At 30.7% G+C, this 16,773-nt stretch overlaps 1 protein-coding gene across 1 annotated transcript; it reads right to left on the bottom strand.

Moving 5' to 3' along the window:
• Positions 1 to 526: 526 nt before the first annotated feature.
• On the bottom strand, positions 527 to 15,958 carry Pio (zona pellucida domain-containing protein piopio). Its single transcript, XM_074251271.1, has 9 exons — positions 15,564 to 15,958; positions 13,490 to 13,527; positions 9,080 to 9,155; positions 5,351 to 5,565; positions 3,838 to 4,005; positions 3,544 to 3,749; positions 3,317 to 3,479; positions 3,081 to 3,257; positions 527 to 3,017 (listed from the first exon to the last, which is right to left on the bottom strand). The coding sequence occupies exons 1-9, from the start codon at positions 15,586 to 15,588 to the stop codon at positions 2,814 to 2,816; spliced, it is 1,272 nt and encodes a 423-aa protein (XP_074107372.1). The 5' UTR covers positions 15,589 to 15,958; the 3' UTR covers positions 527 to 2,813.
• Between the last annotated feature and the right edge of the window lie 815 nt (positions 15,959 to 16,773).

Raw genomic sequence — 16,773 nt, 5'->3', positions numbered from 1 at the left:
AATTAGAAGAAAAAAATTTTTCAAGGACGTTCATGATTTTTATTTATTAATTTTTTTAATTATTTTAATTATAACAAGTCAAATAAATAATAAATTATTTATTTAAACGTTCGTCAACATTGTATCTACTTTATCGGCGCGCCAATATGGCGGACTATGAACAGCTGTTTTCTCTATTTTCGTCTTTTTTTACAAAAATTTCTTTAAAAAATGCAAATAATTAAAAAAATAAGACAATATAATTAATTTAAATTGAAATAAATAATATTTTGTAAATTAGGCAATAAAATATTCAGTGACATTTTAAATTAATGTGTCAAATTGACACCGCAAATGATACTACCACTGTTTAGGTTATATTTTTCCAAACCAAAAATTGACTTGTATAATTTACCAAACCAAAAAAAAAAAAAAAAATAAAGGTTGTCAGTGGTGGTAACATAAAAACGACAAATTGTTCCGTCTGACTCACGGATTGGTGTAAACATTGAGGCTCTAAAATTCGAACTGCAATTAAACAAGATAATTTTATAATTACAAAAAAAAAAAAAAAAAAAAAAAAAAAAAAACAAATAATTGATGAGCTTTAGTGTTTTAAAGTCTGTGATTAAAAACTATTATAAAAAAACAAAAATCTAAAATAAATAAGAAGAATGATTCCATCCAGCTTTGCTTAATAACACGGTGATTGTATTTAAGGTTAACGTGTGCCTATCTAGATTTTCGGGGATTCCCATTAGTCTACGATAGAATGAATACTCCTGGGATGCTAAAATAAAATAAAAAATTTCATTAATTATATACGATAAATTATTCTTCAAATAAATAATATTAATATCGGAATTTTTTTGTACCTTTTTTTTTTTTTTTTTTTTTTAGCGTAGCTTTAGAATAAATAAATTAATTTTAATTATTTATTTTTTGACGCTCGCTATCACTAGAGTCATATCATCGTTCATTTACTATTTAGAAAAAAATTAAAAATAAATAGGAACATTTTTTTTTCTCAGGAACTAGAATAGTTTATTAAAAAAAAAAAAAAAAATAATAATTATTTTTATTTCTTCTTCGTTGTTACTTGTAAAAATATTTGTACATAGAATCCAGTTAACTAATTAATAAAAAATGCTTTTTTTCTTATTGTTAGATTAAATATTTATAGAATAGTATATTAATAATGATATTATTATTATTATTATAAATACATAAATATATTATTATTAATTATAGTAGAATCTCGATTATTTTCTGCCCATATTTTTTTTGTTGCAGAAATATATATTAACGTAGCTTGTAGACATATTGAGTTTCTACTGTAATTATATTAAAATAAGTACTCGTTAAATATATTAAATTTTTTCGATAAAAATATATTTACATTTAATTAAATAAATTATTTAAACTAATACTAAAAAATAATTTGTATCTTATTTTTGTTTTATTATTTATTGGACCAATTTAATACGACAAATAATTTTTTTCAGGACTCACTGGTTAGTCGCATTGCACATTAATAATTATTTAAATATATATTTATATTGCTGATATATTATGATAAATGAATATAATTATTTATTTATTAATTACTGTTTAATTTATGAAGGCTCCTGAATTTTTTCCAAGAAGAAATAAGTATTGCGTCATAGTTATTTAAAAGATTTAATTTTTCGACGCTAGATGGCGCGACGCAAGTCATCCATTTTCTACTTTAACGATTTTGAAATTTATTTATGAAATTTTTTATTTTTATATAATTTAAAGCGATTATTAATGATAATTATTGTATCACGGACGAAAATTAATTCATTAATCTAAAAAAAGGCGGCTAAGGGCTTTAGAAAATTTTTTATACCTAAATATAGTTATTTGACCTCAACTCTCTACAAAGGAGCAGATTTAGCGATCATGCGCCATCTGTTGGAAATTTGCGACACTTCTGATCACGATTTTTGGGTTTTAGATTAAATATCAATGTTTTTTACTTTAATAAATATTTTTAATTATTAAAAAATAAATTTTCCCTCCAAAATTTGAAAAAATCAATTATATAACTACCAAAATTTTTTTATTAGTGTAATTAAAGTCATTTAAATTAAAGAATAATGATAAAGCCTGTATTTTTATTAAATATCTTTATTTAGTCGTTTTATTAATTATTTACAAAATAATAAAGTAACGCAGTTACGAGTGATAAAGGTCCAGAGTGTCATTAAAATCTAAATTGATTAAATTCGTTTTGTAAGTACTTATAAAATACTTAAAAATGCCACTGTGAACCAATGCCACGGTTTAACCTCAAAATAAATGAGACAAATAACATAACCACGCTGCATTGAGTCTTGTAGCTTAAATTGAACAAAGAGTAATATTGCACGTTGCGTATTTTTGAGAAAAGACGAGAAAGACCGCTCTTAAAGGGGGGATTTTCAACAAAAAAGCCCCTTTAGCGGCTGTTTCTCAATAATTTCCCGTCTGAATAAAAACATCGTCTGAATTCTAATCATTCTGAAAATTAGTTAACATAACCTACGTAAACTATACCCACCACCGGAACCCATGACTTTATATTCGTTCTATAGTATCTTAAACTACCAAACGCTCGGTTTAATAATTATTAATTTTGTTTACGTTAACCTTAATTAACATATAAGCGTTTAAGTTCAGTTTGAGACAGTTCGTAGACTAACTATGATTTCTTCCACAATAAACATAGTAAAAGTATCTTTACTATCGACGATTAATCATTTGAGCAAGAAATGTATTAACTATAGAGAATTTAGGTTACGCTAATGTACAATTAGCTTGACATAACCTTAACTGCTGTGACTGTAAGCAGTGTTAGTGTAAGGCCCACTGTAAATAGACGAGCCGGTTGTCGAAATGTTCTTGTGTCTTCTCTTAGCGAGTAAAACCAAGATGGCGGCCACCACAGCGATCATAAGAATCAGCCCTGCGATGGCGATTCCAATCGCGAAGCTCCTCTGCGATATGCAGATGCTGTCCGCTTCGTCGATAGTCTGCAACAAAGTTTTCCATTAACCATCACCATCATCATCATCATCTTAAAACTTGAAAATTACCCTTTCTCGAAAGACATCGTCAGTGAGTTCAGATTTCCCGCCAAGATCCGAAGCTTCATTGACGTAGAGACCGCTGTAGACTTCAATGGTCGCCGGAGTCCCGTCTAAAGCGACATCTTTGTCGTCTAATCTCCCGGTAGCTCTCTTCCTTCTGCTGATCTCGTTGCAAGATGGCGGCTGCAAGCAATTTGATGATTAGCGAACCTTGTTTCAAACTTGATTAGGGATTAACTTACCGTATCGGAGCATCCACCGCCATGTTTGGTGCACAGTCTCACGTTGCATTGGTAGTAAACGCTGGCAGTGTAAGGAAATTTATGAGCCTGAAAATTGACCTTTGCTTCCGTTTTGTCCTCGCTGTACGTGAATTGTCCCATTATTTCGCCATCAATAGGACATCTGAAATGTTAACTAGGTTAGGAAAGTGTTTTAGTATTGGCTTTACTTTTTAAGACGTCCTTACCCTTCATCGTTGATGAGTCGTTGTTCTCCCCAACCTAAACCGTCTCGGACCATGCAATCCGAAATTTTCAACCCAAACATCTCTTGCTTGTCGATACTGATGACTAAGGTAAGCGGATCTCCAATTTTGACGTTTTCTGCTACGTGATGGCGGGTTGGGTCTCCGCTGAATATCTTCATAGTGCACCCAGGCATGGGCGCCATAGCCTAGAATAAATTTTCGTGATTAGTGATGAAGATGGTAATGAAGATGATGGTGATGGTGATGGTGATGAAGCAATATTTAGGACCATACCTGCAATGGCAGGGATTGAAGCATCGCAACGCGAGTTTGGTCGTTCGTAACAACTTTGTCTCGAGTCTGATAACGGCACCTAACATGGAAACCTCTTCCTTGATTGGTAACCAACTTCAAGTGGGGTTGGACAACAATTGTGTTGAAGTACTCTATACCTCCGTCGTCCTAAAACAAAGTAATGGTTGTTAGCAATCTAGTTCTAGGAATAGCACAAACTATCATTTACGCAGAGTAATTTAATAAAAAGCTATTGTTAAATGAATAATCAAAAAATGAACTAGGAAGCCTTTGTATGTAATTTAGTGGGTACATTAGAGCGTAGAGATATCCTTGGCGAGGTCATTTGGAATAGCTTGAAGAAAGGGTCATTGGCATCTCGAATATTTATTTTCCTTTTAGCTCGCCTTCTTCGTACGCCTTCTTGGTCTTGTTGTGCTTTCAGCTTAACGATCCAATCTTTATTTTATTTATTTTCTATTCTTGGAATCTCCAGCAGCCTCCAGGATCTGTTGCTAGGTTCGATGCCCGGTCAATTTTGTATAATTAAACTTATACCGGAAAACTAAAGTTATTTTCACTTCTAAATTCTAGATTTGATTAATAGCAACTCATGTAAGAAAAGATTGGCTTATTATTTACAAATAATTGTTGGTATAGCTAACAGACGACTGTAGTTTAGAGTCCTTGGAAATAGAATAAAGGATACGATGAGTAATCTTGTATAATTCTTCGATATCCTTCGGTTACCAGCCTCTGATGAGTATCTCATAGAATTATAGTACAGAAAAACAACCTCTATAATTTTCACATACTATAGTCAAGGTCTTGGAAGAAACTATACCAGATTCTTTGTCTCTACCACGGATGTTATTCTGTTCCGAGGCTCTGGTTCGCGTGCGATAAGGCTTTTGATCTTGAGCAATTTCTGCTACAGTTCATTATAGCAGGACCGGTTTTAAATGAGTGTTAACTTATTTATTGTGCTATTATATTTTCCACTCGAATTCTTGACAATCGATATAGCTTCCAAGATTCTACCCAGAAGTGGAAGACTTGTTCTGATGGGACTAATTAACAGTCCAGTTAATTAGCGATGTATTACATATCTTCATTAAGCACGATCGTTTTATTAGAAGTAGTTATTACCTAGTAGCAATGCAATTTTATGCAGCAGTTGGTTAACAGCGTACGGTCACATAACGGTCCAGTTATGGAGCGGCAAGGGAAACGATCTACAAGAGGTTGGCACGTAATGTAAGGACGAGAAACGCGCAACCAACGTAACATCACGTAACGGAATATACTTTTGTGAGTATTTTACAAACGCTAACACTTTTAACATTCACCATGAGTATTCAAGTTGTTCCGTTATATTGGGACATCTAGACCCCGATTCAAGGATTTATGTCTAATTCTCAAGTGAACAAACCTTTTGCATCAACCAACAGTCAGGCTTGTTAAACTGATCTTAAAGACATTATATTAATGATAAGATGTTGGAAATTCTTACCAATTCCGTTGGCATGGTGTTGCAAGACCTAAGAGGCAGCCGATATGTGATTGGTGCTGGTTGGCTCTTGTATTCTTGCAAGCAGGAGCTATTCTTGGAGAGTCCTCTAGGATAGACCAATCCATGGAAATCAGTGTTCCCTTCCGTGGATATGTGGACGATTATCGACTCGCTGGCACATTCGATCCTGACAGTACTGGCTACTGCAACAGTCGCTGAAATCAACAATGTACAATTAGAAATGAAGAATTGACTTCTCATGCGTCTTTTCCCACGCCAAAGTAAATTCGGTGATTAATGCTAAGAACAAAGAGTCGTTAAATATTGTCATTGCCGATGAACAATTATGGGAAAGTTGTGAACTTGACTGAGGATATATGTTTGTGAAAATATTAAAATTGTTATTGTTGCAGGTTATTTTTAGTGGTAAGGATATAGATAAATGCGATAACGGAGAATTTAAAACCCACCGTTGAATGATATACCTTCAGGTAATTAGTGCTACGCGAAATACCGCAAGGGTATCTAGCTTGACATTGCGTTCCTGTGGGTTTATAATCATAACTACCGGCTTCCTGGTAAGCTTTGCATTTATAATGTATATACTGTATGAGCAATGTTTGGTGGAGGGACACTTAAAACGGGCAACCAACGTGACTAGTTTGGCCATATAGATGGTTGTAACGCTATTACAAGAAACCAGCTGTTAGTTATATCGGAATAGTACTTGCTAAGATACGGGAATGTGTCGCTAACGCCATCCATGAGTTCAACGAACTCCCTTCGGAGATTACATCAGCGCCTAAAATCGCTTTGCTAATGTAAGCTGAGGTTTTTTATTTGCCTAACCGTTTTTATTATCTTTAATCTAGGAATTTGCTGAGAGGATTCATAAGAAATGTCGATAATAACATTTTTTGACTCAGAAATTGTTGGTTTAGAAATGATTTTTTAACTTCCCGCCAAAAAAATTAAAAATTTTCAAAAATTTTCAAGTTATTGGTTTTACCCCGTTTTTGAGAGTCAAGTTTCTAACGGATGTCGACGTTCTAAGGTCCTAGGAAAATTCCCCGAATGTTTCCGCGATGATGTCCGTATGTCTGTGTGTGTGTGTGTGTGTGTGTGTGTAGCCGTTTGTAAACCTCTCATAACTTTTGAACGGCTGAACCGATTTGATCGCGGTTGGCGCCGTTCGAAAGGGCTTGACCAAACTTAGGTTTCAAGCACAATTTGAACCGATTTGAACCAGTAGATTTTGAGAAATCTAAGAATAATAAAAAAAACAAGATTTTTTTTTTATGCGGTTTTTTTAGAATAACATTTAAACGGCTGTATCGATCGATTCCAAAAACTAGTGAGTTTTTAACATAAAAAAAACCACGTCGATTGCCGTCTATCCGGTCAAAATCGGTTTATTCGTTCAAAAGTTATTGCGGTTTGAAAATTCAAAAAATAGTGTTTTATTGAATTTCTATGAAACTTTTGAGCTCGGAGAGCTCAAAAACGTAATAAGTGCAATTTTGAGCGCTTAAATATGGCTCAAATAAATTTAGCTCAAAACAAAAATTTATCCATAAATTTTAATCCAATTGACATAATTCACCAATAAAAAACAAAACCGGAAAGTAGAACCGTATTTTTAGTAGCTAGTGAATGGAAAGAGTAAGCACGTGCTAGAGATTGGATAATGGTGTGTTGTACGTAGTATGCTGATAGTACTTTGAAAATCCATTGATTCTAGTACGTGCTGACGAGCGGTGAATAATAAAACAACAGCAACAAATAACTGATAGTTCCCATAAACATGCATCCGCAGGACATAGTTGGACGTGACCAATAAGCCCATTTCCCTGTAATTTTCATTGCGGATTTTATCTGGTCAATCGTCTCTCTAAGATATCCTGGACAAGAAGAACCTATTCCGACAAACCGTTCGGCATTCCGTTATTCTCTTTATCCCTTGGCTGTGGATCGTGTATAAGTCTCTAGGATAACAATTGGCCAATCATTCTCCGATCCATAACTGTTCTTGGCAACATACCATAACACGAACGTGGAACATGATATTGTTTGCTCGGTTTTTATTACAAACATTATTTTTCTAACGGTCTTTCTATCGCTTAATTATCTTAATTATCCTTCGATGTAATTTCATTTAATTCTCAATCTTTTGAGGCCCGGAATTGACGATTGAGATATGAGTGTCAGCGTCGTACGCCAGATTAGAGCAATCCTATCTAATAACAGTTATTATGAATTTAAATCCTAGGTAAGTGCAGACATTTTATAGTAAAAGTAGGTAATAACGATAATTTTGTTATAAAACAGTGTGTAATTTTAATTTTCATAGGCCTTGAGACGCTGCTACACTTCACTGATCTCCACTCCCTTTCAAGCCTTTGTTTTCAGGCATTATCTTTTCACCCTTTTACTTATATTGCCTTTTAATTCAAGGTTACTGCTTTTCAACAAAATTACGTTTTATGGGACGACTGTTCAGAGGTTTTTTTAATTTAAGTCATTTGAATCACAAATTACGGACGAAAGAGCATTCATAGCGAACAAAGGAATCAACCATTCTTTTATGAGAAACATTGATTGGATTTTGCTGCAAGAGCTTCGATGTTCAGGTCCATTAATCTTTGATTTTTGCAAATTTTATTGAAATTAGGTCCTTTTTGAGATAACTTTTGAAAAAAGGCTATTTTTAAAGAGTTTTGGAATTTTTTTTATCAAAAATTAACTAGCAAGTAAATTTTTGAGCTCTTTTAGTTTAAAAATTTTTATTATTTTTTTTCATGAAAAAATTATAAAACAATTAAATTTTTTTTTTTTTATTTATTTTTTTAATTCAACTTTTTCAATCCTATTAATTTAAAATAAATTTCTTGGATTAAAAAAAATAATTTTGTCCAAAAATTAAGTCTGCCAATAATAAAACGTGAGAATTGACTCAGTAAAAAAAAAAAAAATGATCAACATTTCTGAAGTTGCAATAAAAACAATTGAGAAATAAGTAATAGCAGTGCGTGTAAATAAAATTACGCCACTTTTAAGAATAAAACAAACTTAAGTTAGTAGTTAGTTAAATTTGCATTGTATATTCAAATCTCCTTATCACAAATGTTTGACCAAGTCATTGTATTAGAGTTAGAGAGTACAAAGTGAAATCCTCCTTGGTACACTCTAAACAAACTCAACAAAACCGTGCAGTCTTTCTCTTTAATACTCGAGAGCAAGAGATGAGTAAACAAAGCCGAACCGGGAAAGTATCCTCTTTTTTTTCTCCCGCGTTTCTTTTGTCTCCGTCTGTTTTCTGACCATTCTGTTTCCAGCGTTAATATATATAATTAAAAATTTTTTTCGCCACCTTGTCTGCCGCTCGTTACGCTTCTCGAGTACTTTCTTGGGCGCCTAAGATGATGTTACTTGCATACTTTCCCTCTCTTTTCCTCATATGTCGACAAATGTAAAACATTTTCTTAATATTATACAAATACATCACATAACTTTCTATCTCTATCTTCTCTAGTTTAAAGGAAGAATCTAGGTCGCACGACTGCGCTCACCTTCGGAGCTCAGCAATGTCTGACAGAAGGTCATCAAGACAAATTCATTAAAAGCTTTAAACCAGTAATAATAAGTGTCGGTAATTAATCATCTTTATACTCAGTAAGCTATTAATAACTTATTACGCGGACGGTAATTTTAATCTAGTTAATTACTTACATGTTGATAAACTTGAATAGCTGGGTGGGATTTGAGCTCCCAGGACGCTTTTTTCTCCGAATGTTATCGTTAAAATCTGAAAAAAAAATTTTTTTATATTATAAAGAATTGCTAGAAAGAATTTTCGTGTTATTTTGAGCTCTTCGAGCTCAAAAGTTCAATAAAATACGATTTTTTGAATTTTCAAACCGCAATAACTTTTGAACGAATGAACCGATCTTCACGCAGTTGGCTTCATTCGACGCAGTTTTCAAAGCTTCATAAACAATTTTCAAGTTCAAATTAATCGCACGAGGAGTTTCGAAGTAATTCCAAAAAAACCCATTTTTTGGTTTTCTTCCCACAACGATAACTCACAAACGAATCAACCGATTTTGACCGGGTTGACGGCAATCGACATGGTTTTTTAATGTTAAAAACTCACTAGTTTTTGGAATCGACTGATACAGCCGTTCAAAAGTTATTCCAAAAAAACCGCATTAAAAAAATCTTGTTTTTTTTATTATTCTTAGATTTCTCAAAATCTACTTGTTCAAATCGGTCCAAATTGTACTTGAAACCTAAGTTTGGTCAAGCCCTTTCGAACGGCGCCAACCGCGATGAAATCGGTCAAGCCGTTCAAAAGTTATGAGAGGTTTACATACGGCCAAACACACACATACATACAGCCATACGGACATTATCGCGGAAACATTCGGAGAAGCTTCCTAGGACCTCAAAATGTCAACATTCGTTGAAAACTCGACTCTCAAAAACAGGGTAAAACCAATAACTTGAAAATTTTTGAAAATTTTTAATTTTTTTGGCGGGAAGTTAAAAATATTTCAAAAAAAAAATTGCAAAACTTAAAATTGACATTTAATTTATATTCCGATTTAAGATTAAAGAGAAAGTCTATAAAAATGTCAAAATTGATTGGTAAATTATCGCAATTCTCATGATCATGATTTCAATTCAAAGTGACAAATACGTTTAGTTCTAGGAATAAAATCCTCGAAGATGTTTTACAATTCCGATGATGACTCTAAGGATGAATTAAAATATATAATGTATATTTACGATGTATTCCTCATCACGACATAACACAACGACATATATAAAATATATTATTCATATGTGTGTGGGAGATTCAAGGACATCCACTAGTAGCAAACCCACACTTAAAAACTATCTCTTTCCTCTTATATGTCCTTTTATAAACTTTTAGCTCTGCTGTGCTATTAATTTTTTTTCCTTTCGTTTTTTATTTAGCCACCAAAATAACCAGCTGCTTTATTTATAATTATTGCTATAAATAAGGACATTCGAAAGCTAGAGATTAAATTAATCGATCCTGCGAAAATAAAAATTAATATTTTCACGGTTTGCTACCTTAACCACGCACGCACAGTTTTTATCCGAAGCCATATTATTGCGAGAAAAACTTCAAGTATTCATATGGAAAGTCTTTTATTATATATTTTATATTAAAATATAAAGATTAGGAGGAGAAAAGTGTCGAGATGTGAGAAACTGATTCGTTAACAATCGGAGAAAGCTCATGTCAAATGTTTATTGTTGATAATTGCGATGAAAGTGAACTTTGTTGTTCTTGATGCCTAAAAAATGAACATTCCTACTTTTTGTCGCTTTAAATCGTGCATGAGCATCATAAAGAACATAAATAATATAAAAAAAACACTATTGAAGAAAAAAAAAACGACCGCTGAACTTGTAAAAAAATTTTTTTTACATAAAAAGTGGATTTTTAAGGATTTTTTGAGGGACAAGCACGATAACTCTGAAAAAAATTTAGTTTTTGACTCAAATTATTTTTTTATCTCTTTATTTACCTTTTACGGAGTTCCATATTAATTATTGAAGATTAATCACTTTTTGTTTAATTATAATTAATGTTTTAAGGTTGAAAAATTTTTGTGCTTCGACTAAATACTCAAAAAAATTTATTTATACAAAATAAAATTAATTTAAGGTGAAATATTTAAAAATTAAGAATTTTTTCTTGATTTAAGTTAAGTTTATTTTATTTAAGAATTTTTTGTCTTAATTTAAGACAATAAAAATCTTTAAAATTAGTTTTTAATTGAAAAAAAAATTTTTTTTTTTAATATAAATCGTTAAGCAGCTTTTAATTGGTTCTTTTTTTGTAATTTAGGCGCCGTGACAAAAGATGGCGTTGAATGGATTTTCAAAAAATTTTTCGCGGGAAAATTCAAATTGTTATTTTATTAAATAAATTAATTTTTAAAGTATGAATAATTTTTTTTTCTATTGAAATTTAAAATTAATTAATTAAAAATAAAAAATACTATTAAAGTTTGTTTAAAAAATTTTTTTTTAATTTAAAATTTATTTTTAAAAAATGCTTTATATTTAGTGACAAATTTTTGCCGTGGATATGAAAGTCATAGTTTCAACAATCGTGTTTCTTATCACTTATATATTTTATATACTCATACATATATATGTGTGTAGAAAGACAAGCTAAGAAACGAGTCTGAGCACCTGAAAGATCCGGGCCCGATATTAATTCTCTCAAAGAAAATAAAATACAATGCAATTGTGGGTGTGGTCTAGATATCTACCGTCATATTGTACGCTCTATATTACATTTTACATTTACTCTTTTACGGTAACAATTTTATCGGATCCATTATTATATTTAAACTATATATTCTGGTTGAAAGGCATTTTATTTGGATACTATTGTTGAAATAAGCCGCTGGGAAAATTTTAAAATAGGAACCGGAATTGAGTAAAACAATTTGTTTAGTTAAACAAATTTTTTACCGACTCATTTAAAAGTCAAAATGGCTGCCTGTTGCCAAATCTAAGCGCCATATTGGGCGGTGTAAAACCGGTTGGTTTTTTTACGGTTTAATCTCTTGAAAAAAATACTCTGAGTCATGAGTTTGACGTTTCAATAAAACTTTTTTGTGTTTTATGAGATTAGTAGCAAAATTTTGAAGTTTTTAATTTAGACTCTAAATTTTGGGTTAAATTTCAAAAATATGAAGATTTTATAAGAGACTTTTTTTGTAGGAAATTTAATTGTCTATAAAAAAGGTGTCTTGTATTTTTTTCATATCTGTAATAGTTTTCAAGTTAGAGCTCAAAAACAATAATTAAAAAAATTGTCGCGGGCCGCTGCGGGACAATAACCTGTTGCAAACTTAAAAATGATTTTTTGGATTAAATATCTGAGATATAAAAAATTTACAAGATACCTTTTTTGTAGAGGATCAAAATTACTATAAAAAAGCGTTCTTATAATTTTTTTTAAATTTTTATTTAAGCAAAAATTATAAATTAAAATATTTTAAACATTTTTTGAGAATTCTTAATTTTTTTTTAGAATTTAAAGCTCCAAATTTCCATATTTTTAATCTACAATATTTAAATATTTAAAAAATTATATCGAAGGTAAAAATAAATTTATAATTAATAAAAAAAAAAAAACTTGTTAATTACAACGATAAAAGTGAGTAAACAAAAAATCTAAAAGCCAGTTATCATAAAAACTAACAAAGAAGATATGGTTAATAATAAATACAATAACACGCCTAAATGTAGCGATTACCACAAACGGATTCACACCGCGACACAATTGCGCGTCGGATTGTTCACTAGGCCACAGAATTACAGTTCGAGTTAAATAAGTAATATTAAATTATTTGGATTACGCAACGAGGTAAATTACAGGGCATTACCTAACCTTGTTAGGCTCTGCAGTCTATTGGGTGCGCTGTTGTTATTTTCTCAGACCAGACGAATTACTGCACTGTTACTATTTTTCGGAGCTCAAGTACCTGTTCGTTTTCATTTAATTTTACCAGTCATTTTTCTGGCGGCGTCAGTGTGTGTACTTAACATTGTAATCAGTCAATTAATATTATAATAGAGAAGAAAAGGCAATTGATCGAAGAATTTTGGACATTCAATTTTTAAATAACTATTATGTCAATTCAATTGTGTAACCTAACATTCTTTAGGCGTTATTCTTTAGTCATTCATCTGTGGTAGGATATACGTATACTTAAATATACGTGGATAGAATTTAATATTTCTACCTGACTTGATTTCCATATCATTATAAATTATAAGTGTGAATCATTTGAAGAAATCGATAGTGTTAATAAATATTTTTTATTTAATTTTATAATATTAAATTGTAAATTTCCCGCCAAGAAAATTAAAAATTTTGAAATATTTGAAAATTATTCGTTTTACCCCGTTTTTTTTAAATCAAGTTTTCAACGGATATTGACGTTTTGAGGTCCTAGAAAGCTTCTCCGAAAAAAAATAAAATTTCATAGCTAAGAATTATTATTTATTGATTTATTTATTTGTAAAAAAGAATAAGTGTTAAATTGCTGGTGTGTTATCGATATTTATTGAAAGTAGACTTACCGATATATAAAAAAAAATGTAACTCCACTGGTTCATATCTGAAATAAAAGAGAAAGCAGTTAATAATTTAATAATATAATTATTCAATTAATTCCGTCTAAGACCAACTATAAATCGGGTTCTCTAATTTACAAGTTTTTAAAGAATAAAAATTTTCAACATAGGCATACATGAATAAATAATTACCATTTCGATCGTTAACTATTTTATGTAGATTTACGTAATGAATATTTTCCTTTTAAATTACATACAATAGAGATATTATACCGCTCGGCTTGTTAGAAAATTTTTTTATGCTTTATTATCCTCTAATCGATTAGTTTTTTCCTATTTTCTAAGTATAATATTATGTGGATGTGTGTAATTTGTGTTTTATATAGTGTTGGATGAATTTAATCATCTAGGCTTTGAGAAGTGTTAGTAGAGTTTAAAAGTAGTCACAAAGTTCCGGGTTCGATTCCGGGTCAATGTCAATTTTTATCTTTTATATGTTATTGATTTAATTATTGACAATATTGATTTAAATTTATAATTTTCTTTCAAAATTTTTAATATTAATGTTGAATTACAATAAAACATTTCATTTATTACAGTAAAATATGCAATACTTTACTTTCAACAATCTTTAGATCATAAATTAAAAAAAAAAAAATTTTGCGCTTATATATACTCTGGTAAAACTTTTCTGCTAGCGAGAAGGCGTAGCCACCTAGCGGCAGAACCAAGAACTAATAATAATAATAAAAACCCACTATTTCATAAACCAAGCTAAAAAAACACATTTCAAGACAAAAAATTTATAAAAAAATATTTTCTTACAATTAACATTTTTTTTTTTTTTTTTAATGAAATTATTTTTTTTGGGTCTATTTCAATGACATATACAATATTGTACTCTCAACAATTTTTCTATTATATATTTTATTTTAAAAAATTATTTTGCGCTTATATATACTCTGGTAAGATTTTACTGCTAGCGAGAAGGCGTAGCCACCTAACGGCAAAACTAAGAACTAACTTAAATTAAAAGGTACCTAGTAATTTTCAAAATAAGCTAGAAAGACAAATTTAAAGACAAAAAACATTTTAAAAAGTATATTTTTTAAATTAAATAATTTTTTTTTTTTATAAAATTAATTTTATTATTTCTTTCTAACAAAAAATATAAAAACATTAATTTTTCGACTTTTAATTTTATTAATTTAAAAATCTCTAAAGCTTGTTTATAATAATCACCAAGAATAAATTTATAAAAATTATCCACACATATAATAACAAACTATAATACTTAACCCGGGAGAAAGTTAATACACACACGCGAGAGCAAACTTTTGCGTTCACTTTTTACGTTCTTAAATACGTGATATGAAACAAAGTACTAACTAAAGTAACAACTACTAAAGATCGACTAATTACTAACCCAAAATCAAATCAAGCTTAAAAATTTCCCGATCAAAACCCAAAAAATAACCATCCAAAAGCTTAATCTAAAAAAATCGTTCACACGCCAGGTAGCAATCGGTCCACCAGCCGAAAAGGCTCATCATTCAGTTACGTAACCGTACTTTTTATAAATAAAGTGGCCATACCATCAACAATCCACCGTGGAAGAGTAATTTGAACGCGCTGAAGCGATAAAAAAAACTAGTGAATAAAAAAATTACCGTTTATTATCACTATCCATATCATTTAATTATAAATAACAAAATAAAGGCAATTATAAATTAAATAATATTTTTTTAAATCAATAAAAAAATTTGTAGACCGAAGCCTTGACGTATTTGGCGACGTATCATTACAGGTATTACATAGCCGTACAGCCGTTCGTCGAGAGTAAGAGGAGTACTACTCGTTAAGGCGAGAAGACGTTCCAAGGCGACGCTTTTTTAAATTTATTTTTAAACATTATCCGATCCTTGAGCTTATTTTTTTTATTGCATAATAAAATTCTATCTGTTGTGTATATATTTGTACATAATATATGCAGCCACCCACATGTATTTGCATTAGATGACCATGGACGACGCCCATTGTGTTTATTTAATATATTTTTTCCTTTTTCTATTAAACTTACCAATTTTTAACGATAATTTATCCATTTTTAGATCAAAAATCACCGACTAAGTCATTAGTTACGAAAATGGCGATTTTAATACCGGAGATTTCAACGAGCGACCAAAATGGCGTCGGGCTTAAATACTTATTAAAAAAAAAAAAAAAGAAGAGTTTTATTTAAATAATAATAAAACAATAATAAATAATATTTCACATCACATTCACTAATTCATACTCGAATTTTTTATTTTTAATTTGGACATGGGCCGCCATTTGAGGTCACGCATGGCCGGCGGGATAATTTAAATTGTTACTCTCTATCATCACTTATTTAATAAAAATCTCCACTTTTGATAAACAATTTGCGGATTAATAAACAAAAAATACGTGCGTTACGCCCGACGCGAGACTCGAGACTAACTCTGAGAATTTACCTCTATCACATTTTACCTGGTGTGATGGTGTGAGTGCACACCAACCGGTTGTGCGGAGGTCTTTGTCTGACACAGCTGTAACTATACTGGGAATCGTTTTGTGATGGTTGAGAATTAAGAGGGGAGGGGGTATGAGCCAGGTAAAAAATAAAAATAGAGACACATACCTGAGACTCGACGACCTGGAAGGGAGATGGAGGCAGATGGGCGGAAGGATTGTGCTTAAGAGCAAGAGAGAGAGAGAGAGAGAGAGAGAGAGATGTTTCCGCTGTTTATTTAACCGTCTAGACCTTGCTGAAAAACGAACTCGGGTTTTTTGGATTTCTATATTTGTACCGATCCCGTCATTGGTCGGTTACGTCACGGGCTTGATAAAATTTTATAAAGCTCGTGGGAGGGTTTATTTAATTAGAATATTATTATTTGATAAGGTTTGGCGATTAGATTATTGGCGGTTAGACAAAGGTGTGCATAATTTTTTCGGCAGAAAATTAGTGGATAAAAATTTTACGAGTTTATTTTTTTTTATTATTAATTTAAAAAATTAGATTTAAGCGGGAAATTTTTTTACCTGGTCCTTATTACAAATTATATCTCACCCTTATTAAAAAAAAAAATTAAAAATGATCTCACATGTTAAATGCCCATAAGAGATAGTATTAAAAAGAATTTGAAGGATTAGAAAGTATTCAAAATGATTAAAAATCACAAATCATTTAAAAATTTTTTTTTTAATGAGGGAAGACCTGAAGTATTTTATTATCTTATAATATAAGATAATTAATATTTAAAAGT

Source organism: Cotesia typhae, unplaced genomic scaffold (assembly GCF_013202065.1).
Source record: "Cotesia typhae breed Kobodo isofemale line unplaced genomic scaffold, CoteBio_Ctyphae contig_69, whole genome shotgun sequence".
Classification (NCBI taxonomy): domain Eukaryota; kingdom Metazoa; phylum Arthropoda; class Insecta; order Hymenoptera; family Braconidae; genus Cotesia; species Cotesia typhae.
This window is presented reverse-complemented; position numbering and strand designations above follow the sequence as displayed.

Bases quoted from the DNA above. Each gene is read 5' to 3' on its own strand.
- Pio (XM_074251271.1), bottom strand. From the start codon at position 15,588: ATGGATAAATTATCGTTAAAAATTG. The intron at 9,156-13,489 runs GTAAGTCTACTT...TTTTTTTTTCAG, and splicing joins ACATTTTTTTTTATATATCG to ATTTTAACGATAACATTCGG. The intron at 3,480-3,543 runs GTAAGGACGTCT...TTAACATTTCAG, and splicing joins CGACTCATCAACGATGAAGG to ATGTCCTATTGATGGCGAAA.